This window comes from Salvelinus alpinus, chromosome 35, assembly GCF_045679555.1.
Source record: "Salvelinus alpinus chromosome 35, SLU_Salpinus.1, whole genome shotgun sequence".
NCBI classification, from domain to species: Eukaryota; Metazoa; Chordata; class Actinopteri; order Salmoniformes; family Salmonidae; genus Salvelinus; species Salvelinus alpinus.
The window spans coordinates 19,969,810-19,995,547 of NC_092120.1; the positions used below are offsets into that span (position 1 = coordinate 19,969,810).

The following is a 25,738-nucleotide window of genomic DNA, read 5'->3' on the forward strand; positions in this document are numbered from 1 at the left end:
TGGTTTGTTTGGTTGTCAATTAGGGTGTGTAGGGTGAATACATGGTCTGTTGTACGGTAATTTGGTAAAAAGCCAATTTGACATTTGCTCAGTACATTGTTTTCATTGAGGAAATGTACGAGTCTGCTGTTAATGATAATGCAGAGTATTTTCCCAAGGTTACTGTTGACGCATATTCCACGGTAGTTATTGGGGTCAAATTTGTCTCCACTTTTGTGGATTGGGGTGATCAGTCCTTGGTTCCAAATATTGGGGAAGATGCCAGAGCTAAGGACGATGTTAAAGAGTTTTAGTATAGCCAATTGGAATTTGTTGTCTGTATATTTGATCATTTCATTAAGGATACCATCAACACCACAGGCCTTTTTGGGTTTGAGGGTTTTTATTTTGTCCTGTAACTCATTCAAGGTAATTGGAGAATCCAATGGGTTCTGGTAGTCTTTAATAGTTGATTCTAGGATTTGTATTTGATCATGTATATGTTTTTGTTCTTTATTCTTTGTTATAGAGACAAAAAGATTGGAGAAGTGGTCTCTCTCTCTCTCTCTCTCTCTCTCTCTCTCTCTCTCTCTCTCTCTCTCTCTCTCTCTCTCTCTCTCTCTCTCTCTCTCTCTCTCTCTCTCTCTCTCTCTCTCTCTCTCTCTCTCTCTCTCTCTCTCTCTCTCTCTCTCTCTCTCTCTCTCTCTCTCTCTCTCTCTCTCTCTCTCTCTCTCTCTCTCTCTCTCTCTCTCTCTCTCTCTCTCTCTCTCTCTCTCTCTCTCTCTCTCTCTCTCTCTCTCTCTCTCTCTCTCTCTCTCTCTCTCTCTCTCTCTCTCTCTCTCTCTCTCTCTCTCTCTCTCTCTCTCTCTCTCTCTCTCTCTCTCTCTCTCTCTCTCTCTCTCTCTCTCTCTCTCTCTCTCTCTCTCTCTCTCTCCTCCCCTCCTGTGAGAGTATCATCAGCCGGAGCCCTGACCCAAACAGTTGGCAACAGATCAACGGGAGAGTGGAGATATGCCTCGCAGAACAGAGACCCACGAAGGTCCTGCCACATCTTTCACTGTTCTAACATCACACCCTACCAGCGGAGGCTGGTGGGAGGAGCTATAGGAGGACTGGCTCAATGGAATGGAATCAATGGAACAGATTGAAATATGTGGTTCCCATATGTTTGATGTGTTTCATACCCTTCCATTGCCGCCATTATAACGAGCCCGTCCTCCTATAACGCCTCCCACCAGCCGCCATTGCTCCCTACATATAGAACACACACTGCCCCAGATACAGCCTTTTTACAGTACCTTGTGTGCTCCTACACACACACACACACACACACACACACACACACACACACACACACACACACACACACACACACACACACACACACACACACACACACACACACACACACACACACACACACACACACACGCATTCTGACACGGTCAGCACACACACGCACAGCTACTTTAATGCATCTCCCTTTCATTATTTATGCCCCTGTCAGACTGGCCAGTCGGCCTGTCTATCATTCATCTTCTGCCAGATGGTGTGCGTGTGTGTACAACTGAGCCTACGTGTTTGTACTGACCACCCCAGGGGCCAGTCCCTCTGGTAGATCCAGTCCAGTGTCGCTCCCCACCACACGTGATACGAGCTGTCAATCAGCGAGCCAAAAAAGGGCTGCTCAACATCTCCTGGCATCTGGCCTTTCCTCTAAACACATGATCCTAAGGCGTGTTGATCATCATCCCTACTGCCCTTCTGACTGTCTCCCCTTCTCATCACAGCACTGACAGGCTGCTCACATAACACAGACTAGAAACGTATCTGAATATTACAGATAGAAAAAATATACTGTTTGTGAAAAGGGTGACTTATGACAGAGGGTGACTTTACAGTCATTAAAGATATCTTGGCAAACAATGAGTGGACATTCCCTCTGTTTTCTTGATGTTATTTTGTGTCCACGTCATGTGCCAAGTTCGCTATACATATTTTCCCATCTATTTAAAGGACCTAAGGATGTTTCATAGCTCTGCCCTGGCTCTTACCTGTGGGGTCCAGTAGGGGGTTGGCGGCACCCCAGCGGTGGTAGAGTGTCGCCAGGTCATTGGAGTTGCAGCTCTTCAGGAAGCTCAGGATGTCCATGGGCAGCTCTGGTGTCTCCACCCCCCGTGCCTCCTCCTGTTTCACCTCCGCACGCTGGGCTGACGAGGAGGAGGTGGAGGATACCTGGACGGCGCTCCCATGTGTCTGGGAGTGGGAGGCTCCATAGCCCTGGCCTGCCGTGGTGGTGTTGTGGGCTGGGCGCTCAGCCCTGGGTCTGCCCTGGGACTGTGGGTGAGACTGGCTGTGGGACTGGGAGCTCCTGGGCTTGGGCTGGGGCTGAGGCGAGCTCCTGGCTCTGCTGTACTCTGCAAGGCCGTGTTTGCTGGACAGCATGAATCCCAGGCCTTCCTGAGGCAACATGTACCTTTCCACCAGCCTGGTGGTTCCTCCGACACTGGGGCTAGGGGCTGAGGGTCGCTGGGGAGCCCTGGCTGCAGTGCTCTTCTCCAGGGAGCCGGTCGAGCAGCCTCCCCGTGGGTAGATCTCCACTCTGGGCCTAGAGTTGGAGCGAGAGCGCTGGCCCTGATCCGGCACAGCCTCGCCTCTCTGTCTGCAGCTGCCTACCCTGGGAGGCCGCACACTCTGGGGGCCTGAGGCAGAGGAGGAGGACCCTTGTGTGGAGGAGGAGGAAGAGGTGCTGGGTTGACTGGCTGCCCTGTCCCTGCTGTCTTTCTTCTGGCCCCCATTCAACGATGGGGGGCGTGTGCGTGGGGTGCGCACCACAGGGGGCAACGGGGGACACTCCCTCCCATCCAGAGCGGGAGGAGGGCCCGTGCGTCTCCTTGAGGACGAGCCCTCTCGGGGGCCCTTGAAGCCATTCTTCAGGAGGGCCCATTTGGGGGCCAGGGCGCTGCTGTTGATGCGATGGGCGACAGTCTGGTGCATCCACAACACCTCCAGGTAGTGGGTGGAGTGGGAGCAGTAGGAGCACTTATGACTGGGCAGGCCCTTCTGCTGAAGGGCTGAGGAGGCCGGGCCCCTGTGGCCCTCGGCTCTCACACACAGGTCCAGAGGAGCAACACGGTGAGAGTCAGCGGGTGAACTGCTCTCTGCGGTGCATTTGTCTCTCGACGGCCGGGCAGAGAGGTAAGGGTGGGGGGCAGAGGATTGAGCAAGCCCGTGGAGGAGAGCCTTCTTCAGCTTAGGGACTCTACTGGGGGTGCCTCTCTCAGAGCTGGAGCTGGGGTTGGGAATAGGTCGGCCGTCACTGGTGTGCTGGAGACGTAGATGGGACAGGAAGGCAGAGGACTCCGTGCTGACAAAGTCACACAGGCTGCAGACGTAAGGCTTCTCATCTGTGGAAGGCGAAACAGAACAGAGATGGTTTGGTCACTTCTCTGAAACATTCGGCCAGAGGTGGGAAAAACACTCAATTGTCATACCTGAGTAAAAGTAAAGATACTTGAGTCATTTTCTATTAATAAGGTAAAAGTGAAAGTCACCCAGTAAAATATTACTTGAGTAAAAGTCAAAGTATCTTGTGGAAAAAGTACTACATTTTGAGTAAAAAGTAAATGCATCAAATTCTTTATATTTTATTAAGCAAACCAGAAGGCACAAAGATATTTTGTTTACATTTTCTTACGAACAGCCAGGGGCACACTCCAACACTCAGGCATTATTACAAACAGTAGCTAATAGAGCCATGACTACATGGAACTCTCTTTCACATCGGGTAGCTCAAACTAGCAATAAAATCTTATTTTTAAAAACACATAAAACAACACCCCGTGGCACAACGAGACACACACTTGTACATTGTGAATGTGCGATTGTGGAGCAGTGTGCATTTGTATAGGGCACAATGTCTTGTGTGATGTATTGTTATATTAATAATGTAGACAATGTTTTTGTTGCTATCTGTTGTTTTATTCCTGCTTGGACCCCAGGCAGTCCTGCCTGAGGCTGCCTGGGCAGCAGCTAATGTCGATCCTAATAAATCCAGCGTTTTGTGTTTAGTGAGTCCGCCAGATCAGAGGTAGTAGGGATGACAAAACGTTATATTGATAGGTGCGTGAATTGGACCATATCGCTCTCCTGCCTGAGCATTCAAAATGTAACGAGCACTTTTTGGATGTCAGGGAAAATGTATAGTATGAGTAGAGATATATATTATATACATATTTTCCTTAGGAATGTAGTGGAGTAAAAGTAAAAGTTGTCAACAAAAATAAGTAGTAAAGTACAGATACCCAAAAAACGAATAAAGCGAAGCCACTCCAGAAACAGAACCCGAGAGCCTGCCTCAGCGATTGCACCAATTAGATGCTAGTAACAATCACGCCTTCCTTATTTGGCGGTCTATTTAAGCTGACCGGTTCTGCTCACATATCCTGCTACCACTTGCTGCTACTGCTAATATGCTTTTGCTTCTTTTGCTCCCACCACCACCCCAGCCTCCACCTGTTAGGTTCTGTTTTCCTGCTGGGGGGGTTTTATAGCTTACCGCGCTCACCGCTTGCAGGTCATTTTATATTTTGACGCTTCACTTGGGCAGTGAGCTACCCTGAAGGAGCAGAGTCTATATCGGCAAGACTTGCATTATCCATTCTTTAATAAATGATGAAACATTCTACAAAACATTGATCTGCCTAGAGATTTGCTTGAAATAGTAACTGACAAGTTTAATTGAGTCATGTTCCATGAAAAAGGGGGTGTTGTGCTTCCTCATGACCACTTGGTGGCAGTGTTGGCCTAAATACCAAACTTGTACCAACCTGTAAGAATATATGGAGAGAATCTGAATTGATACCTCACGTCCCCTCTCCTTGCCTCCTTCTCAAAACCAATTGGAGCATAAGGTCAGAGGGGTGGGAATTCTGATTTGAGATTCTCCTATAGGCCAAAATGTATGGCATTTACATCTGATTCAGTGCATCTGTACATGTCACAAAAGAGTGTCATTCCAGAGAATTCCAACATATGTGAGTAAACGGTGTCTTTTCTCAGGAAGTTAACATGTAGAAATTCACTCTGAGGCGAGAAGTATTCGTAGGCCTAATGATGAGTATGATCATGGTTTGTAATATCTCAACAAGAACAAAAAGTGAAAATAGTCTTCCTGGCTTTTGATACGCTGATTCATGTATTTAAAAGGCTGCATTACTACACTGAACAAAAATACAAACGCAACATGTAATGTGTTGGTCCCATGTTTCATGAGCTGAAATTCTTTTTTAAATCACCAAAATGTTCCATATTCACAAAATGCTTAATTCTCTTAAATGTTGTCCACAAATTTGTTTACATCCCTGTTAGTGAGCATTTCTCCTTTGCCAAGATAATCCATCCACCTGACTGGTGTGGTATACTAAGAAGCTGATTAAACAACATGCTCATTACACAGGTGCACCTTGTGCTAGAGGCAAAAGCCGACTCTAAAATGTGTAGTTTTCTCACACAACACAATACCACAGATGTCTCATGTTTTAAGGGAGCGTGCAATTGGCATGTTGACTGCAGGAATGTCCACCTGAGCTGTTGCCAGAAAATGTCCTGTTCATTTCTCTACCATAATCCGCCTCCAAAGTTTTTTTTAACGAATTTGGCAGTACATCCAACCGGCCTCACAAGCGCAGACCACGTGTAACCACACCAGCCCAGGACCTCTGCATCCGGCTTCTTAACCTGCGGAATCGTCTGAAACCAGCCACCCGGACAGCTGTTGAAACTGAGGGTTTGCACAACCGAAGAATTTCTGCACAAACTTCCAGAAACCATCTCAGGGAAACTCATCTGCGTGCTCGTCATCCTTACCAGGGTCTTGACCTGACTGCAGTTCGGCGTCGCAATCGACTTCAGTGGGCAAATGCTCACCTTCGATGGCCCTGGCACGCTGGAGAGGTCGCGCTGCATGAGGCAAAATGGTGGTCACACCAGATACTGACTGGTTTTCTGATCCACGCCGCTACTTTAAGGTATTTGTGATCAACAGATGCATATCTGTATTCTCAGTCATGTAAAATACATAGATTAGGGTCTATTTCAATTGACTGATTTCCTTATCTGAACTGTAACTCAGTCAAATCGTTGAAATTGTTGCATGTTGCGTTTATATTTTAGTTCAGTGTATATTTCTACTGGTTGTAGAGTGCAGTTGTCAATGTTCACCACATGGTGGCATATATACCGAGTCCCCCCCTGCACACACACATAAACAGAACCCCACAATCTATCACAGACAAACATAAATACAAAAACACTTACACACCCACACTAGTCCAGAGCGTTGCTCACCCACCTCTCACTCTCTCTCCCTCATACAGGAAGAAACACAAACACACACAAATGTTCAGTAATACTTCCTGAGGCCCCTTAAGGCGGCAATCAGCAGTTGAAACAATAACAAAGCGTGCTCCTCGCCCCTGGAGATATGCCCCTGAAGATGGGACTGGACATATGTAACCACTCTCAAATTCATAGACAGAGCAATGGATGCAAGGACTGACCATCCAGGATATCAAAATGATACTTTTAACCATGTTATGATGCTATAGTGTTTATTTAAGTTTACTTTCTTTTTTACAAACATTAGAGTCAAACAAGCGTATATGTTGCGTTATGCTGGGGTACTGGAGTTGAACTAAGCTCATGAGGCATTTATAAGTTATATTCTTCAAGAATCAAATGGGCACATATCCTTCGATTATCATTACAAAAAATGGATGTAGCAACTGCAGACTGCCCCTTTAATTAATATGGATGTGTCCACACACTCAGTGTCTTCTGATGTACAAAACCTCCCTTGCCCACTGAAACACACACACACACACACACACACACACACACACACACACACACACACACACACACACACACACACACACACACACACACACACACACACACACACACACACACACACACACACACACACACACACACACACACACACACACACACACCACTGTGTTCCCACTTCGTAATTAGAACATGCCACAGCCATCTGCTTTTCATTTGGCTTCCCTATTGTCCACATACTGCAGTGGCTAACACCCAGCCAGGGTTGAGCTGGAGGCTAGTCATTTAGCAGACGCTCTCATCCAGAGCTACTTATAGTTAGTGCATTCACCTTAAGATAGCTAGGTGAGACAACCACACACCTCAGTCGTACATAGTTAGCTACTTTATTGAGGGACAATGTACCATCACAAAAGTCAGTACCAGTAGGTGGTGTGCATGTCTGTGTTTGAGAAGGGGAAAGAACCTGGCTCCCCTAGAGCTGTCGGTGCCAAAACCTGCCTTGCTGCCAAGGGGAAACCACGGAGGGGGGGGGGGGGGGAATAACATCCATCTGACATAAACAAACACTGGCTGGGATGTCTGTCGTTAACTGCACACCTCCCTCCCTCCCTCCCTCCCTCCCTCACTCACTCCCACTCAGCAGTCAAGGCAATCGAGACTGTCACCTGTAGCTCCTCTCCTCTCCTCCACATGTACTGCAGACATACAGGTGATCCTGGAACCCAAAACCAAATCTTGCTTGCGCTCGCCAGTCTGTCGCAAGAGACTAACAATTGGGTGGGACTAGGAGACGAGATATCCAGCGCCTACAGTCACCATACAAACATTCTAAACGTACATTACTCAGCCATTTGGAAAGCCTATCCACTCTTCATAAGTAACGGCCTGAAAATGATCGTGTTCTCCTGTACAGTAAGTACTGTAGATAGTAAATAGGTATAAAAAAAAAGAAGGCCTTTAGATACTGTCTCTGTCTGGGGATCATAAGAGTGATGGACAGGGTGGGCAACCTGCCAACTCCTCAGCAGTGCATCACCTCACCTCCATGGACCTGATCACCTGATCAGCACACTCCTGCAGCCATCCAGTCATGTTCATTGGCATTTCCAAACTATAAGCAACACTGTCAACACCGCAAACCTTGAATGAACCCCTGACTTGAACGACTTGGGGACCGATTCAATCAAATCTGCTTTAAGCAACGTCCGCATATCTGATGTTTTGACGGCGTCGGGGTTGGAACGGCGTAAGAGCTGTCAAGTCCACAAGAGGCTCACGGTATACCTAAAGCGGACACGGCCATTGGCTGCACGGAGTCGCATTAAGAAAAATCTTGCAGCCTTGTTAACTGGAATGTGAGATGTAATCTACACCCTAATTAGGCTGATATAAATCCTTATTATTTTGTTTAATGATTTTAATAATTATTTCTATACAACTTTCTCGCTGTGAACTTCTAATGCGAGTGGGACTGGTGTGGCTTCGTGACAATGATCACATTTGACAGCTCCAACGCAGTTCCACCTCCGACACCTCCGACACATCCGCTATGCGGTCATCGCCGGTTAACACTTGATCTGATTGAATCGAAGCCTTTGCTCACCTTCCAACCAGATCACCTGTCTGTCAGTACACTCAAGTGACGTCTGGGAGTGTGTGTGTGTATGTGTTTGTGTGTGGACATGCATTTCTTTTACCCTTATTTTACCAGGTATGTTGACTCACAATACATTCTCATTTACAGCAACAACCTGGGGAAGAGTTACAGAGGAGAGAAATGGGATGAATGAGCCAATATTGGAAGTTGGGGAAGATTTAGGTGGCCATGATGATATGAGGGCCAGATTGGGAATTTAGTCAGGACACCGGGGTTAACACCCCTACTCTTATGATAAGTGCCATGGGATCTTTAGTGACCACAGAGAGTCAGGACACCCGTTTAACATCCCATCTGAAAGACAGCACCCAACACAGGGCAATGTCCCCAATCACTGCCCTGGGGCAGTGGGAGACTTTTTGTCTTAGACCAGAGGAAAGAGTGCCTCCTACTGGCCCTCCAACACCACTTCCAGCAGCATCTGGTCTCCCAACCAGGTACAACCCTGCTCAGCTTCAGAGGCAAGCCAGCAGTGGGATGCAGGGTGGTATGCTGCTGGTGCATGCTAGGTGTGTGTGTCCTCTGAGAGTATGTGTGTCCATTAGTAGTGTCTCTATAAATAACAAATCCCTGAGACATGGGGGAGCAGGAGAGGCATCAGGGAGGCTGGATGGCGTCAGCGGGGATTAGGTAACCAGCCAGTGGAACATAGAGGGTATAGATAGGGCAGAGGACGTCCTACCAGGCCCTGTTACCTGACTGTCTGACAGGGGATCTGAGGTAGCTCTTTCCACCTTCTCCTCCCTACTTAAACCTCCACCCCCCCTCTCTCCTCCCTCTCTGCAGATGACTTTGTCAACCACTTTGAAAAGAAGACTGACGTCATCCGCTTCTCATTCAGTGGTCCCACAGAACTACCCTATGCCTTGACCGCGTTCTCCCCTCTCTCTCCAGATGAAACCCTGCAACTAGTGAGGTCCGGCTGCCTAACAACCTGCCCGCTTGACCCTATTCCTCTCCTCTAGACCATCTCTGGAGGCCTTCTCCCATTCCTCACTTCCCTCATCAACTCATCCCTGACCACTGGCTGCGTCCCCTCTGACTTCAAAAGGGCCCGAGTCGCACCCCTCCTCAAGAAATCAACACTCCTCTGACATCAAAAACTACAGAACAGTATCCCTTCTTTCTTTTCTTTGCAAAACACTTGAGTGTGCTGTCTCTAACCAACTCTCTCACCATCTATCTCAGAACAATCGTCTTGACACCAACCAGTCAGACTTTACGACGGTTCACTCAACCGAGACCGCTCTCCTCTGTGTCACGGAGGCTCTCCGCACTGCCAAAGCTGACTCTCTCTCCTCTGTTCTCATCCTCCTAGATCTATCCGCTGCCTTCAACACTGAACCACCAGATCCTCCTCTCCACCCTCTCAGGGCTGGGCATCTCAGGCTCTGCACACGCTTGGATTGCATCTTACCTGGCAAGCCGCTCCTACCAGGTGATGTGGAGAGGATCTGTATCTGCAACACGTACTCTCATTACTGGTGTCCCCAAGGGCTCGGTTCTAGGCCCTCTTCTCTCTATATACCAAGTCACTCGGCTCCATCATATCCTCACATGGTCTCTCCTATCATTGCTATGCGAATGACACTCAACTACTTTTATCCTTCCCCCCTTCATGCCTGGCAGATATCTTAGCTTGGATGTCAGCCCACCACCTCAAGCTCAACATCGACAAGGCGTGGCTGCTCTTCCTCCCGGGGAAGGCCTTCCCGCTCCAAGACCTCTCCATCACAGTTGACAACTCCACGGTGCCCCCCCCCCCCCCCCCCCCGAGAATGCAAAGAACCTTACCTGGACAACACCCTGTCGTTCTCTGCAAACGTCAAAGCAGTAACTCGCTCCTGCAGGTTCATACTCTACAACATCCGTAGAGTACGACCCTACCTCACACAGGAAGCGGCGCAGGTCCTAATCCAGGCACTTGTCATCTCCTGTCTGGACTACGCTGTTGGCTAGGACACCGCTTGCGCCTTCAAACCCCTGCAACTTACCCAGAATGCTGCAGCCCGCCTGGTGTTCAAACTTCCCAAGTTTTCCCGTGTCACTCCGCTCCTGTGCACACTCCACTGGTTTCCTGTCGAAGCTTGCATCCACTACAAGACCATGGTACTTGCCTACAGAGCAGCAAGAGGAACTGCCCCTCCCTACCTTCAGGCTGTACTCAAACCCTACACCTCCAACCCGAGCACTCCATTCTGCCACCTCAGGTCCCTTAACCCTCCCACTAGGACAGCAGAGTCCCTGCCCATCTTCCCGAAAACATCTGAAACCCTACCTCATCAAAGAGTATCTTAAATAATCCCACAGCATTCGAGGGGAGAAAGTTTTGTGAACAAAGGTTTTGTGAACTTTCCCCCCCCCCTTACTAGCTCGGACTTTGCTGATAGCTATTTTATTGAGGAATAATGTACTTACTATGTGGTTGTCCCACCTAGCTATCTTAAGATGAATGCACTAACTGTAAGTTGCTCTGGGATAAGAGCATCTGCTAAATGACTAAAATGTCAAATGTGGCCATCACTGCCACGGCCTGTGTCCTGTTCATTTGGCATCAAATGGGGGAAAAACTGACTGAAACAGGGAGGGACTACCTGTCCTTGTCCAATTAGAAATGCTCATTTTCATGTTCAGTTGTAGAACGTTTAAGAATGTATTTCATTGTGTAACCTAATGAACATGATCCTGAGTTCTGTTTTAAACCAACTGCCACGAGGGAGGGGGAAAAAACTATGTTCACTCAGAATCCATTGCTGTGATCTTAAAATCTCCTCAATCTCTCATTAGCCTGGTCCCAGATATGTTTGTGCTGTCTTGCCAACTCCTATGGTCATTGTGATGACAAACATGTTGAGTTGTCTATACTGCACTAACAGTTCTGGAACCAGGCGACTCACTCATGGCTCTGACTGCACGAGTTAATATTCTTAATGTTCTCATACGTAGGCTACTGCACATAACATCCCAAGGGATATGATAAGTAAGATCCATTCTCTGCATACTAACTGAATAAGTAAATGTTCCTGTCTGGGGATTTAGTACATGAATGACAAAACAGGAAGTTCACAACAGAGATGAACAAAAAAGCAACTTTCTCCATTCTTTCTTTAGTCTAGTGAAGTTGCGTGTTCTCGTGCTATTTCTCTATTTCTCTCTGCTCAATTTTCAAACACTCTCGTGTTGAAAGCAGAGGGGGAGAAAAAAAAATACAGATTCTTTTCACCGTAAATAATTTAAAAAAGGAGAGCAAAAACATATTCACACAGATAAAAGGGGGGGGGGGTTTCCTGAGACAGGAAAAGCTGAAATAGCACACTGCTCGAGCACGAAGAAAAACGACTTCTATTTCTGACATTCTAACCCGCCAGGGAAGAGAGTGAAAGACTAAGCTCTGATTCTTAACTGTGTATGAAAACATGATAAGCAGAGACATATTTTCAACAAGTTAGTGCTAACACTGACACCCACTCAAATACCTGTCTGTGCCATACTGAAGAACATACATACCAAGCAATCTTGAATCTTAAATCAACCAAGATGTATATGTTTATCAGTATTTTTCCCCAGTGTTTATTGCTCAAAAGGGGGGAAGAAATGATAGGCATTCCAAGAATTCCAACTCAATTGTAATGCCACTTTCAAAGCATAAGCTTTCATCAAACCACCCATTGACTTTTCATCTTGGTCTGCTTTTGTCAACCGTCTTGCTGTTTTCAACAGTGGCTTGAACACAAATGAGAACATAATGACCTGACATGATACAGTCTATCATCTTGTTTATGTAAAGCGCACTCAAAAAACAGATCCTGAGCAGTTCCATCTATCGCCACAGGGTGGCTCATGTCCCCACTCCATATGGGGCTGAGTTGACGAGATGGAATCACAATGATAGGGATCTCACCAACAGATGTTTGCTAGTGGGAGACTGTCAAGATCAGGGGCCTTGAAAGAGCTTGAAAAGGAATGAGCTCCTACAGCATGCTTAACATAGTCCTTACATTGAAGCTTATCTCTTGGATTTTGTCATTCTAAATCTCTTGAGAACAGAGTTAAATATCTTGCTGTTGTCAGAGAAAGGGTTTGTTCACATTCTATTTCCTCTCAAATATTGCCCAATTCCCCCCTCACTAATCCAACTACGGTCACACGACAGAGGGCTTATATTAGGGTCAGGAACTACTTAAATAACAGCCGAGGTATGTTCACTAACCTGCCAGTGGGACTGCGTTGGCGGTGCCCATCTCAGGGGCGTCCTCTCCCAGGGTGGAGGCTGGTGGTGAGTTCCCGTACCCTGGGGTGCTGGGCCTGCTAGGGGAGCCTGATTCGGGATCACTGGTGGATCCCCACCGGTCCCCTCCTTGCCCTGCCCTGTTGTCCCCTCCGGACCCGGAACCCCTGCCCCCGTCTCGCCTCTGGTGGACCCGCTGGTGCACAATCATCTGGTGGCGGCTACGGAACACCTTTCCGCACTCGAAGCACTCGGTGGACTTGGACTGGCTCTGCTGGGAGGAGGAGGAACGTCGGCCCTGGCGGGAGGAGGGACGGTACTCCGAGTCGCTCAGGCTCTCGGGAGTGCGCTCCCCGGGGGAGGTGTGGTGGCTACTACCCCCTCCCCCGCTGGCGCTGCTGCGTCTCCCTGAGCGTCGCTCCCTCTGCTGGCCCTCCAGGATGTAGTGGCTGCTCTCCTTCTCGTACACCACGGTCCCTCCAGTCAGGACCTCATCCCCTTCTCCACCTGCCGTAGCCTTCATACTGTATGCCTCCACAGGCTCCAGAACCCTGCCCCGCGTAGCCAGCTGCCAGGCCTGGTAGCTACAAACTGGGTCCAGCTCGGGGATCCTCTGGCCTAAGCGCCTCTTCTCTTCCTGGGGTTTTTCTTCGACAGCTGGCTGGAGGCTGAGGTAGTCCAGGAGGCGCCTTTTGGCACCGAGAGAGTCCGCATCATCGCTAGGTCGTCTCGGGCCCTGTGTCGGCTGCTTAGCCTGGCTGTGGATCTTCTCGTGGGCCTTCAGGCTCTCTCGGTCATGGAACAGGTTTCCACACTTGGAGCAAACCTGGTAAAGGCTTGTGGAGGTCCCATTGGTCTCTGGGTCTTGGGCCACGTCGTTGACGGTGGCCGCGGCCTCTTGGGAGTCTGCCTTGGGTTTCCCCCGGCCGGAGGCCTTGGAGCCATTGTGGGTCTTCATGTGGCTCTTGAGGAACCAGGCTTCCCTGAAGCGGCGGCCGCACACCCGACAACAGTGCTCAAGGAGGCCTGCGTGCTTCTTCATGTGGGACTTAAGGAACCAGGCCTGTGTGAACACCTGGCCACACGTCTCACAGGGGAAGGCACCATCAGTGACCTGAGTCCCTGCTTCTCCCTCCGTTGCCACTGCCTCCTGACTCACTGGGGTAGTCTCGTCCTCCATGTCGGCTGTGATGTGCACCTTCTCGATGTGACTGAGCAGTTGGTCCTCGCGCTGGGTCTGGTACCCGCACAGACGGCAGCAATATGGCCGCTGCTCAGAGCTCGACTTCTCCCTTTTGACGCTCCTCACCGCCGTCTTCCCTATGCCCTCTTCTGTGTCAGCGTCTCCGTTGACGACCCTGTTACAGGCCGAGCTGCTCTTCGTCGGACTGGTTCCACCGTCCAGGCCCTCAGACACACCCACTTCAACTGACCCGTCCTCTTCCTCCTCTGGCCCCTCCTCCTCCTCGGGGTGGTGGCTAGTGAGCGTGCGCAGCTTGTGGCTGCGGATGTGGACCTTGAGGTTGCCCTTCTGGGAGGCGCGGTGGTCGCAGTAGGGGCACTTGTAGGGGCGTGCGCCTGTGTGGCGCCGCATGTGCTGCGACAGAGAGCTCTGGAAGGGGAAGCTGCGGCCACACACGTTGCAGTCGTAGGCTGAGGCCTTGTCTTCTTCCCCCTCTTCTCCATCTCCTCCATGGCTGGCCTTGCCTCCCTCCTCCCCCACCTCCAGCCCTCCCGCCTGGGTCTCCATGGCCTCCACTCCTCCTCCTCCGCTCTCTCTGGGGTTCATGGTGCTACGCCTCCCACTCCCTGCCTGCGCTAACTCGCTAACAGTGGATCTACACTGCTATCCGCAGTAGCTCATCTAGCTCTAGCGTTCTCCGTCTGTATCAGCCAATCCCAATGCTATCTGTCCGTGCTCATCCACTGCCAACTGTAAGGGTGCATCCAGTGCTATTCAGGCCGTGTTCATTTAACACTCTTTTGCCATCTATCTTCAGTATGCCATCTATCTGTCTTCATCCATGCACTGACAGTCAGTGAATCCAACACTGTCAATGTCTCTGTGCCTGCTATACAGCCCTTTGTAAAATAGCTTACACAGCACTATCGGGAATCGTACATCTCTGGGTACCTTACACTGTGTCAGAAGGAATCAGTCATGGTATATGGCAACACATTAACAAGCTCTATCTGTGGCTGTGTATAGTCAGACACTGTTACTCCATGTCTCCTCTCCTGTTCTGTTCACTGGCTGGCATTTCTTTGGCTTTATTTTTCAGCATATCAGCAGCTTCCAGGAAGGTCCTCACCCTGAGAGAGAGAGAGAGAGATCAAACGAAATTGAGTACTCACTAATTCTGATAAATGTTTCTAAATGTCTTTTATATCTTATTGAATTGTCAATAATCAACATAGTTATTTTGGCAATACAGAAAGGGAGAGAGAGAGAGAGAGAGAGCGAGAGAGACAGAACAAAGAGACAGCGTTACCATAGCCAAAGCCACTTCACCTACAGTGATCCGTTACACATTTGCATATTCATAACTCCGGGTATGTGTCAGAGCATGCAGCATGTGTGTACGTCTCTATGTAAGTAAGCACCTCGGCGTGTGTATGGGGTGATATCATATGTAGGTCTGTTGAAATGTCAGACAGAGAGGGCCACTGTGTGTGATTGTGCACGGCGCTGCCACTGACGCCACTCCAGCTGAGTCGACACTTTGCACACAATCGCACCGCAGAGCAACGTTCACTCACATCAGCAAGATCAGCGCCAGCAGCCTGAGCCTAGCCACCATATTCCCCACGCCCGCTTCAACTGACACTATCACATGGCAGGGATCTTAAGCACACAACAGGAAGTGGCTCTTTCCACTCTTCCAGAGTAAAGAGAGAGAGTGAGAGAGAGAGAGAGATCATTTATGAGTTGCTTTACACTCTCTCTCTCTCATGTCTCAATCTCACTGTTGCAAGTTCCACAATTCTGAACGTGGACTCAACAAAAAGCCCAATTGAAGTGCAGGACACATACCAACAAAGGACAAAGGCACGAATTAATGTGAACTTTTTACCTCGAAAAGCCCCTTACTGTATTCAGATTCATTTCAAATTTGAAAAGACGCCAGAAGAGACTAAAATGAATAATACATATATAGAAAGGGAGAATAATAGAGGATTGAGTTGGAGTTATGAGGAAGGATGATTGACAGCACGATTACCGGTTATTACATCATCCACCGCTCATAGCTCACCAGGCTGAATGACTGACTATCGTTAGAAGTGGATAATCGATCAAAATCCTAAGAGGACGAGGTGGGAAATGAGGGGCTATCAAAACACGCACACACACAAACTGCCACTGGAGAGTATAGCACTATATGTCAGTTTAACCGTATCACAAAGCAGTTCTCATCTGCTGCACATGGACATCATACGGATTGAGCGATACGTCAACAGCAAGTCAGGCATGAATGCGATACGTATTGTGAACGCCGTGTCGACATGAGCGAGAGCATGACACTGCCTAATGCCTCTGAGAAAAGCCCATTGTATTTGTATCAGAGGGAGAGCATCTCAGACGCAAGATTTCACTGGTCCACATGTTACAATCATGAGCCGCTTAAAGTTGAAACCGGTTGAAGACTTTGGTTTCACCTCTATTCCACCCCCCACCCCCCCCCCCCAAAAAAAATAAAATAAAACGAGGCGCTAGTGGTGGTGTTCTCGAAGGTGCTGAAGACAGTATGTTTCATTGAGGATTACTGAAAGATTCAAGGTCTGAATGCTAGCCACAGCCTAAAATGCTAAACAGTCACTGTTAAATAAGTGAGACATTACAGGTGCATCAACGCACTCTCCCTTTCACCTGAAGAGACTGCTGCCCGATGTACACAACCATTGAACACTGGACACTTTAATAATGTTTACATACTGTTTTTACTAACTTTATATGTATATAATGTATTGTAGTCATGTATTATCATATATAACTAGTGCTGTACACAACTGTTCTATTCATATCCTGTCCACACTGTCTATACACACCATTTATATACTCTGAGTGTACAAAACATTAGGAACACCTTCCTACCATTGAGTTGCACCCCTTTTGCCCTCGGAGCACCCTAAATTCGTTGAGGCGTGGACTCTACAAGGTGTTGAAAGCGTTCCACAGGGATGCTGGCCCATGTTGACTCCAATGCTTCCCACAGTTGTGTCAAGTTGTCTGGATGGTGGACCATTCTTGATACACACGGGAAACTGTTTGAGTGTTGCACTTCTTGATACAAACCGGTGTGCCTGGCGCCTACTACCATACCCCGTTCAAGGGCACTTCAATATTTTGTCTCGCCTATTCACCCTCTGAATGGCACAAACACACATTGCACGTCACAATTGTCTCAGGGCTTTAAATGCTTCCCTTAACTTGTCTCCTCCTCTTCATCTACACTGATTGAAGTGGATTTAAAAAGGTGACATGAATAATGGGTCATCGCTTTCACCTGAATTCAACTTGTCAGTCTATGTCATGGAAAGAGCAGGTGTTCCTAATGTTTTGTGCGCTCAGTGTATTCCGCTCTCTGACATAGGTCGTTCTGATATTTCTTAATTTCTTGTTATTCTTTTTTGACTTTTTGGATTATGTGTGGATTGTTATTGTATTGCTACATATTAGTGCAACATAAGAATTTCGCTGCGACAACATCTACAAATCTGTGTTCGATTTGATCAAAGTAAAGTCTAAGAATGATTTTACTGGCAAAGCATTAAGTCTCAAAGAAAATATATTAGTAATCACAAAAAAAAACTAAGAGACTAAACTTGACTAAATCACACTAAAACAAGCCTTAAGTCAATTACATAAGGGCATTTCCATTGGTTTATGAATTATTAAGTGATTCAAACTCATAATTCCTTTACCAAATTGGTAACGAAATTACCCCAAAATCAGTAACGGAATTACTGCAACTGAATTGGATACAACGGGAAATCATAGTAGTCACAAACCACAGTTGGGTCATCTGCTACGGTCCTCCCTCCCACTGGCACACCGATATGTTCAGATGATAACAACCCCTCTCTCTCTCTCTCTCTCTCAGCCTCTCTCTCCAGTTAATGTCACCTCTCCCAGCACTTACTGACACCTACCCATAAGCCCCCTCTCTTTCCATTTAATGTAACCAGCATCTTCACCCACTAAGCACTGGGCGTCCATGGACATTGAAAAGTAGTTGAAATGTGGTCGGTCCACACTGGAGTTGATGTTAACGTTCACAGACAGACCGAACTGGACCAAATCTGAACCTATTATAGACGTATGATTCACAAGTTTGGATAGTACAGTACAGTAGAGTATTATTTTATTTTTTTACTGTATTGAACTACACTTTACTGTAATGTATGGAACTCTACTGTGCTCTACTGCACTTTACTGAAGTCAAGCCTGCATTACTCTACCCTACTCTAATCAATTCTACTCTACTCTACTGCCCTGCTGTGCTGTTTTGTACTGCACTGTACTCTACTGTGCTGCGATGTCCAAACTTGTGAAACATGAGGGAGACTGAGATTCAGATACAAAATTATGCATTTCTGTGCAGTACAGGTCATGTAATTCCGTTACCGTAATTCCGTTACCAGGTGTATATCCACTACAGTTACTGTAGTTCAATAACCGAGAGATGTTTTCAAATTCAAGGCACCATGTCATAGCTGACACCCCATTCTTTCTGCAGACATCTGTAGATCTTAATTCGGAGCAGATATTTAACAGAGCTTTTGGAAAACATGGTCGCATAAAAACCCGAGGGAGGTTTAACCCTAACTCTGTTACCCAAGTTTGCATCTGCACAGTTCTTCCAATAAATGAGTTTTTGTTAAATTTTCTGTAGCAATTGTTAAAAGTATTCCTTGTGCATAGAGTTGTACTTTGAAATCAATGGTTTTTGTTTGGCATCCGCTTTAAAGTCAAAGCGTAAATAGTAAATACCTTGGAATTGCCCATAAGGAATTCACATTGCTGGAAAGGACTGACAAGTAAACACCTAGATCTGAACAGATCTTCATTCTCCCCGCTTTTCTTCCTTAATATCCCCCCCATCTGTCTCTTGCCCCATTTAGTCTGAGAGTGGTAACATTTCTCCAGCCCCATTCCTCGGCTGTTTACCAAATCAGTGACGGGGTGTTCACTTTGTTATTGTTCGAACTGCAGATTGCCCCTTTAATACTTCCTGGTTTATTTCTTCCTGTTTAAGTGTTAAAAAAAAGAGGATAATGATCTTATTTGTTATTAAATGGGGTGTGCTGATTGAGTAAGTTTTCAGCGAGCATTAAGCCTGTCATCCACCAGACGGTCACATGTTCAAATTAAACTGTAATGAGATTAGCCTAGCTGAAGGAGAAACACGCTCCCCTCTCAACACAAAGTAAGAAAGAAATGACAAATTGGCTAATAGTGTGTATGTGTGTCTCTGTGGACGTGTTTAACTATTCTTGTGGGGACCAGAAGTCCCCAAAAATTTGACCAACTGAGGACATTTTGTTCGTCCCCACAAGGTCAAATGCTATTTCTAGGAGGTTTAGGGTTAAGGTAAGAATTACTGTTAGGGTTAGAATTAGGTTAAGGGTTAGAGGCTAGGGTTAGGATTAAGGTTAGGTTTTTGGGTTAAGGTTAGGGTTAGAGTACAGGTTAGGGTTAGGTTTAGGGGTTAGGGAAAATAGGATTTTGAATGGGACTAAATGGTGTGTCTCCACAAGGTTGGCTGTATAAGACTTTGTGTGTGTGTGTGTGTGTGTGTGTGTGTGTGTGTGTGTGTGTGTGTGTGTGTGTGTGTGTGTGTGTGTGTGTGTGTGTGTGTGTGTGTGTGTGTGTGTGTCCAGAGGAACAATGTTACCATTCATTATTAGGACTTCTGTGATGAGTGTTACAGTAATGCAAAAACTACACCCACCACGGGTTTCTTGTCAAAGACTTGATTTCAACATGTCCACCCCCATTCCCCCCACCCTCATTCCCCCCGCCCCGCTGACCCAAAAAGCTCCTCATATCCTATGATAAGCCCAACCTTGAATTGAATGCCTTGGCTGTCATGTAGCCCACTCCATCTTGCTAGCGTTGATCCCAACCCTGATGCAGACGCATGGTTTGAGAAGGGCTAAGTCTATTATACTGTAGCTCTATAATGTCTAAATTGGCTCTATAAATGTGTCAGATATACCGATGCACTTTTAACATGTCGTACCATGAGTTTAAAACCCACACAAACCTTCTCAGCTGAGATAAAGGGGCTGTTAGTGGGGAGGAAGACAAAAACACATTTCCCCCCACAAAAATGTTGAACTCCGGCAGCTGAAGGTCGAGCTGCTGTGCGAAACGAGGAAATCCGCTCTTATTTCTTTCTCATCGATCCAGAGCCCTTCAAAGAAAGGAGGCCTATTTCCATCTCAGATCTCAGGGAGGTTCTTGGGACATCTGGAGCTGGTCTTGCACCACATTCTTCTGTGTGTCTGGCAGGGAGAAAGGCGAGGAAGGAGGGCAAGAGGGTGAGGAGAGCGGAGGGCTGTAGCTGTACTCTCGTCGTTGTGATGGACAACACCGTCAGCCAGAGGGAGGGCTCTCAACCACAACAAACACCGCGAAGAGAGACGGAGACTGATGTGGCCTTTAAGAAACACACTCCTTCTCACCCACTATACGCTTTATTAAAGCAAATGGCTCAGGGCCATTTCAGTGTGGGGCATCGTCAGCCCTGCTGTCTGTTGTAGCCTCATTGGGACACAGAGCACAGCATTTAAGAGGAACATATACGGATAGAAAATGAATGCTTATTCACACACACATGCGTGAACAAATGCAAACACACATGCCTGCACACGCACAAAAAAATGAAATTGCCAAACAGAGGGGTGCTTTACAAAAGTTATCCACACAGATTTCTATGAGGTCCACGCACACTGAGATTTTAACACTGCTCCATACAGAGAGAGAGAGAGAGTAAGCTTTGAAAGCGACTGGTACATACTGAGAGCTTCATAGTCAGTCACATGTGTGCTTTGGGCATGAAACACAGAGAACTCTTTAAAAATCACACACACCCGGTATAGAGACAGGGGCTCATAAAGTGGACACATTCAGTGCTCAGGGCGGGACAGCAGTGGTGTGGACAGAGCCCCCGTCCCCTCGCCTCTCCCTCCATCAACCCCCAAGCCAGCAGATTCTCAGACTAATCAATAATCCATTATGAACAAACTGTGCTTCGCCTCCCCATTCCCGGCATGCAGACAAAGAGCCCTGCTGTAAGCCGTGTGATGGAGAGAACCAGAGAACGAGAAGAAGAGAGGGATAAACAACGACAAGAGGACAGGGAAAGCACAGGCTATTACTTCTGCATGCAACTTTTTAGACAGTGGAGTTCTGGTATCTGATGACTTTTGTATGTATGCAGTGCATGTCAATGTACATGTATGAATGACCAATTGGTGTCGCCTGTAGCATACAAACACAAATCGAATCAATTTGATTCTCTGTAGCTTACTTTGTTGTTTAACTTTTCTTGTCATGCTCCCTGTTTATATAGCTGAATGTACTAGCTTCAATGACAATAACGAGGCTTTGCGTTCTAGTGTAGTCCCAGTCCTGCTGTGTGTGTGTGTGTGTGTGTGTGTGTGTGTGTGTGTGTGTGTGTGTGTGTGTGTGTGTGTGTGTGTGTGCGTGTGTGCGTATGCATTTGTGCATGAGCACTGTTGTGTGTGGGTGGGACAGGCCCATTTAGTGTTTGGGTGGAGGGCAGCAGAGAAGTCCCTCAGCCCAGCACCCTGTGGACTGGCTGGGCCTAGGCCTGGGACTGTCAAAGCAGGTCACGCTCACAGACAGGGAGACCAGCGGGGGCTCACGGCGTCCATTGTCTCCCCCCCCCCCCCCACCCCATTCTCCGTCCCCTATACCCATCCCAACCATACCCCCCACCCAACCCCAGCCACAACCCCAACAGAAACCCACCATGAATGTGTCAGCAGAGACAAAACAATGGAGGGATCCTCTCTCTCTCTCCCCCCCCTCTCTCTCTCTTTCTCTCTCTGGTTGTCTGCAGACCCTTGATAAGTGGGGTGGGAGGAGGGTGGTGGGTGGAAGAGGAGAGGGGGGGGTCTCTCTATTTACGTGAGAAGGGTCTTACAAATGAAAAGCACCCGCTAGGTCCCTGCTTGAGTGTATGTAAGAGGGCTGTAGGAGGGTACGGGGGCCAGAGCAGGTATTTGGGTCAACAATGTCATGTTAGATTTCGGAGAGTGGGCCGTGCTGCTGGGATGACCGCATGGTCAAGGAAAGGAGGGAGGGGTTTTCAACAACAAAAAACAATTGTTCTGCAGCACCCGGCCCCCCACCACTAGAATCTGAAGTCAAATGTCTACTGTTTGCTGATGATCTGGTGCTTCTGTCCCCAACCAAGGAGGGCCTACAGCAGCACCTAAATCTTCTGCACAGATTCTGCCAGACCTGGGCCCTGACAGTAAATCTCAGTAAGACAAAAATAATGGTGTTCCAAAAAAGGTCCAGTTCCCAGGACCACAAACACAAATTCCATCTAGACACCGTTGCCCTAGAGCACACAAAAAACTATACATACCTCGGCCTAAACATCAGCGCCACAGGTAACTTCCAAAAAGCTGTGAACGATCTGACAGTCAAGGCAAGAAGGGCCTTCTATGCCATTAAAAGAAACATAGAATTTGGCATACCAATTAGGATCTGGCTAAAAATACTTGAATCAGTTATAGAACCCATCGCCCTTTATGGTTATGAGGTCTGGGGTTCGTTCACCAACCAAGAATTCACAAAAATGGGACAAACACCAAATTGAGACTCTGCATGCAGAATTCTGCAAATATATCCTCTGTGTACAACGTAAAACACCAAATAATGCATGCAGAGCAGAATTAGGTCAATACCCGCTAATTATCAAAATCCAGAAAAGAGATGTTAAATTCTACAAACACCTAAAAGGAAGCAATTCCCAAACCTTCCATAACAAATCTATCACCTACAGAGAAATAAACCTGGAGAAGAGCCCCCTAAGCAAGCTGGTCCTGGGGCTCTGTTCACAAACACAAACAGACCCCACAGAGCCCCAGGACAGCAACACAATTAGACACACCCAAATCATGAAAAAACAAAAAGAGAATTACTTGACACATTGGAAAGAATTTACAAAAAAACAGAGCAAACTAGAATGCTTTGGCCCTAAACAGAGTGTACACAGTGGCAGAATACCTGACCACTGTGACTGACCAAAAATTAAGGACATCTTTGACTAAGTACAGACTCAGTGAGCATAGCCTTGCTATTGAGAAAGGCCACCAAAGGCAGACCTGGCTCTCAAGAGAAGACAGGCTATGTGCACACTGCCAACAAAATGAGGTGGAAACTGAGTTGCACTTCCTAACCTTCTGCCAAATGTATGACCATATTAGAGGCACATATTTCCCTCAGATTACACAGATCAACAAAGAAATCGAAAAACAAATCCAATTTTGATAAACTCCCATATCTATTGGGTGAAATACCACAGTGTGTCATCACAGCAGCAAGATTTGTGACCTGTTGCCAAAAGAAAAGGGCAACCAGTGAAGAACAAACACCATTGTAAATACAACCTATATTTACGTTGATTTATTTTCCCTTTTGTACATCATTCACATCATTACAACATCGTTTATCGACATGATATGACATTTGAAATGTCTTTATTCTTTTGGAACTTTTGTGAGTGTAATGTTTACTATTATTGTTTATTTCACTTTTGTTCATTATCTATTTCACTTGCTTTGGCAATGTAAACATACGTTTGCCATGCCAATAAAGCCCCTTAAATTGAATTGTTCTGGACACTTTGGGATCTGTTTGAGTTGTTCTCACATTTTTCTATTTTGCTTAGGGAATCATTGTCTACTTTGCTCATTGATAAAAAAATAATATCCTTAAATCTTCATTTTACTAAATTCTTGTAAGAAACCATACCAATTACCAAACAAACCAATTTAAAACAACAGTACACTCTTAGAAAAAAATGTGCAATCTAGAACCTAAAGGACAACCCTTTGAAGAACCCTTTTTGGTTCGAGGTAGAACCCTTTTGAGTTTGATGTAGAACCCTTTCCACAGAAGGTTCTACATGGAACCCAATAACCCTATTGGAACCATTTTTTCTAAGAGTCTAGTGTAGTGTATACTAGTTGCCTGTATGTTGCACTGTCTAATCCAAGGCTGCCCCCTTGGTGAAAAACAGTCCCAACAGGCCCACACATCTGCAGGGTTAACTCCAGAGGGCTGTGTGTGTGTGTGTGTGTGCGCTTCCCTGTCTGTTTTTCTCACACCACTCGTTAACCCCTAGCTGCTCCCACAGGAACGCCCTATTTGTATAAATCTCGGTGACCTCTACTCATGACAGCATTCCACACAAAGGTGCAGAGTTGACCACCTAACTTAACCAGAGACTAACTACTACTGAGCTAAACCACCCAGAGAGATTGAGAGATACAGCAGCGACTTGACATTGAACGTAGTGATTAGGGCTGGCACAATGAACATAATGTCAACCGTTTTTTTTTTTTACCATTCAAATTGTTGTAATAATTATAATTCAACGTATGCTGCTGTGTTGTGGGGGGAATTGCCCAGGCAACAGAAGACTAGTTTGCTACAACACCTTGCTTGTTTTAGCAAGGAGCAGCAAGGTTTTATCACGTTAAGAGTCAGCAGAAACTGCTTAAATCACATGAACACATATATATATATATATATATATATATATATATATAATATATATATATATTTATTTTTACTTTTTTGGGGGAGCAGCTAGGGGTTGACGAGTGGTGTGAGAAAAACAGACAGGGGTGGCGGGGGGAGGGTGGAAGAGGAAAGCACGCACACACACACACACACACACACACACACACGCGCGGCCCTCTGGAGTTAACCCTGCAGATGTGAGGTTGCAGTTAAGGGACTGTCTTTCATAAGTGGGCAGCCTTAGTGTGGCTTCCCTTTTCTCCAGATCCTTCACACATTTGGATTAGACAGCCCAACATACAGACAACAAGTATACACTACTGTTGTTTTAAGTTGATTTGTTCGGTAATTGTTATGGCCACATCAGTTCGCATCATTTGAATGAAACTTCTACATCGCCATGGAAATTATTGCATCAACTAACAGCTGACTGAAGAAAGGACGTCCGGGCAATTGAGTCAGTTTCTGCGGTAACGTGGACTCTTAGCAATGTGATAAAACGTTGTTGTTCCTTGCTGAATAAAGCGAGGCGCTGTAGCAAACACGTCTTTGGTTGACTGGGCAACGACATCCACAATGCAGCAGCAGCACACATAGAATTAGAATAAATAGAACAGACTTGGAACCTATAACCGTGGACATTTTAATGGTACACCCATGGGTACACTCGCAATAGCTGCCTGGTATTCGGATGCAATCATTTAGAACGCTCATTCAACTGACGTAGGGTGCGTTCTCTCTCTCACTCTGGAGTGCGCTCTGAGCGTTGGTAAACTCAGAGCGTTGTCAGATTGTCTGTTCGGAAATTCAGAGAGTTTTGCTCTCGGAGTGCTCAGAGTGGACCCTCTGGCTGAGGAGTAGGGTTGATCAGAGTGTTCTGATCACACAATGGCAGTCAAGCACCCAAGATAACTGGCTAACGTTGGCTAGCTTTCTAGCTACTTCCAGACACAAATGAGAGTACACCTCACTCAGATGAGAGTGCACTGAAATCGGAGTATAGCCAGAGCAAATTTACGTACACGCCCGTAAACTGATATGGCTCATGTAATGGAATGTATTTTTTGTAACGTCAGTTGAGTTGAATCAACAAATCACAGCAAATATTGATGGGTACACTTCCTGCTTTTATTTCCTGCTTTATCCCCATAGATACACTCACAGTGGCCGCCAGTCCACCCATTATGCCATCACTGACTTGAATGGCAGCACATGCAGTCAGGAGCGG

The 25,738-nt window shown here is 46.8% G+C and overlaps 1 protein-coding gene across 2 annotated transcripts in view; it reads right to left on the reverse strand.

The window, feature by feature from the left end:
* The window catches only part of LOC139564043 (zinc finger protein 516-like), a 63,200-nt gene that overhangs the window by 16,707 nt on the left and 20,755 nt on the right, over positions 1 to 25,738 (reverse strand). For both annotated transcript variants that reach the window (XM_071383240.1, XM_071383241.1), the window contains exons 2-3: positions 12,702 to 15,032; positions 2,034 to 3,386 (exon numbers count right to left, since the gene is read on the reverse strand). In XM_071383240.1, the coding sequence (XP_071239341.1) occupies positions 2,034 to 3,386; positions 12,702 to 14,508 (3,160 nt within the window). In that variant the 5' untranslated portion in view covers positions 14,509 to 15,032. The remainder of the gene's footprint in view (positions 1 to 2,033; positions 3,387 to 12,701; positions 15,033 to 25,738) is intronic.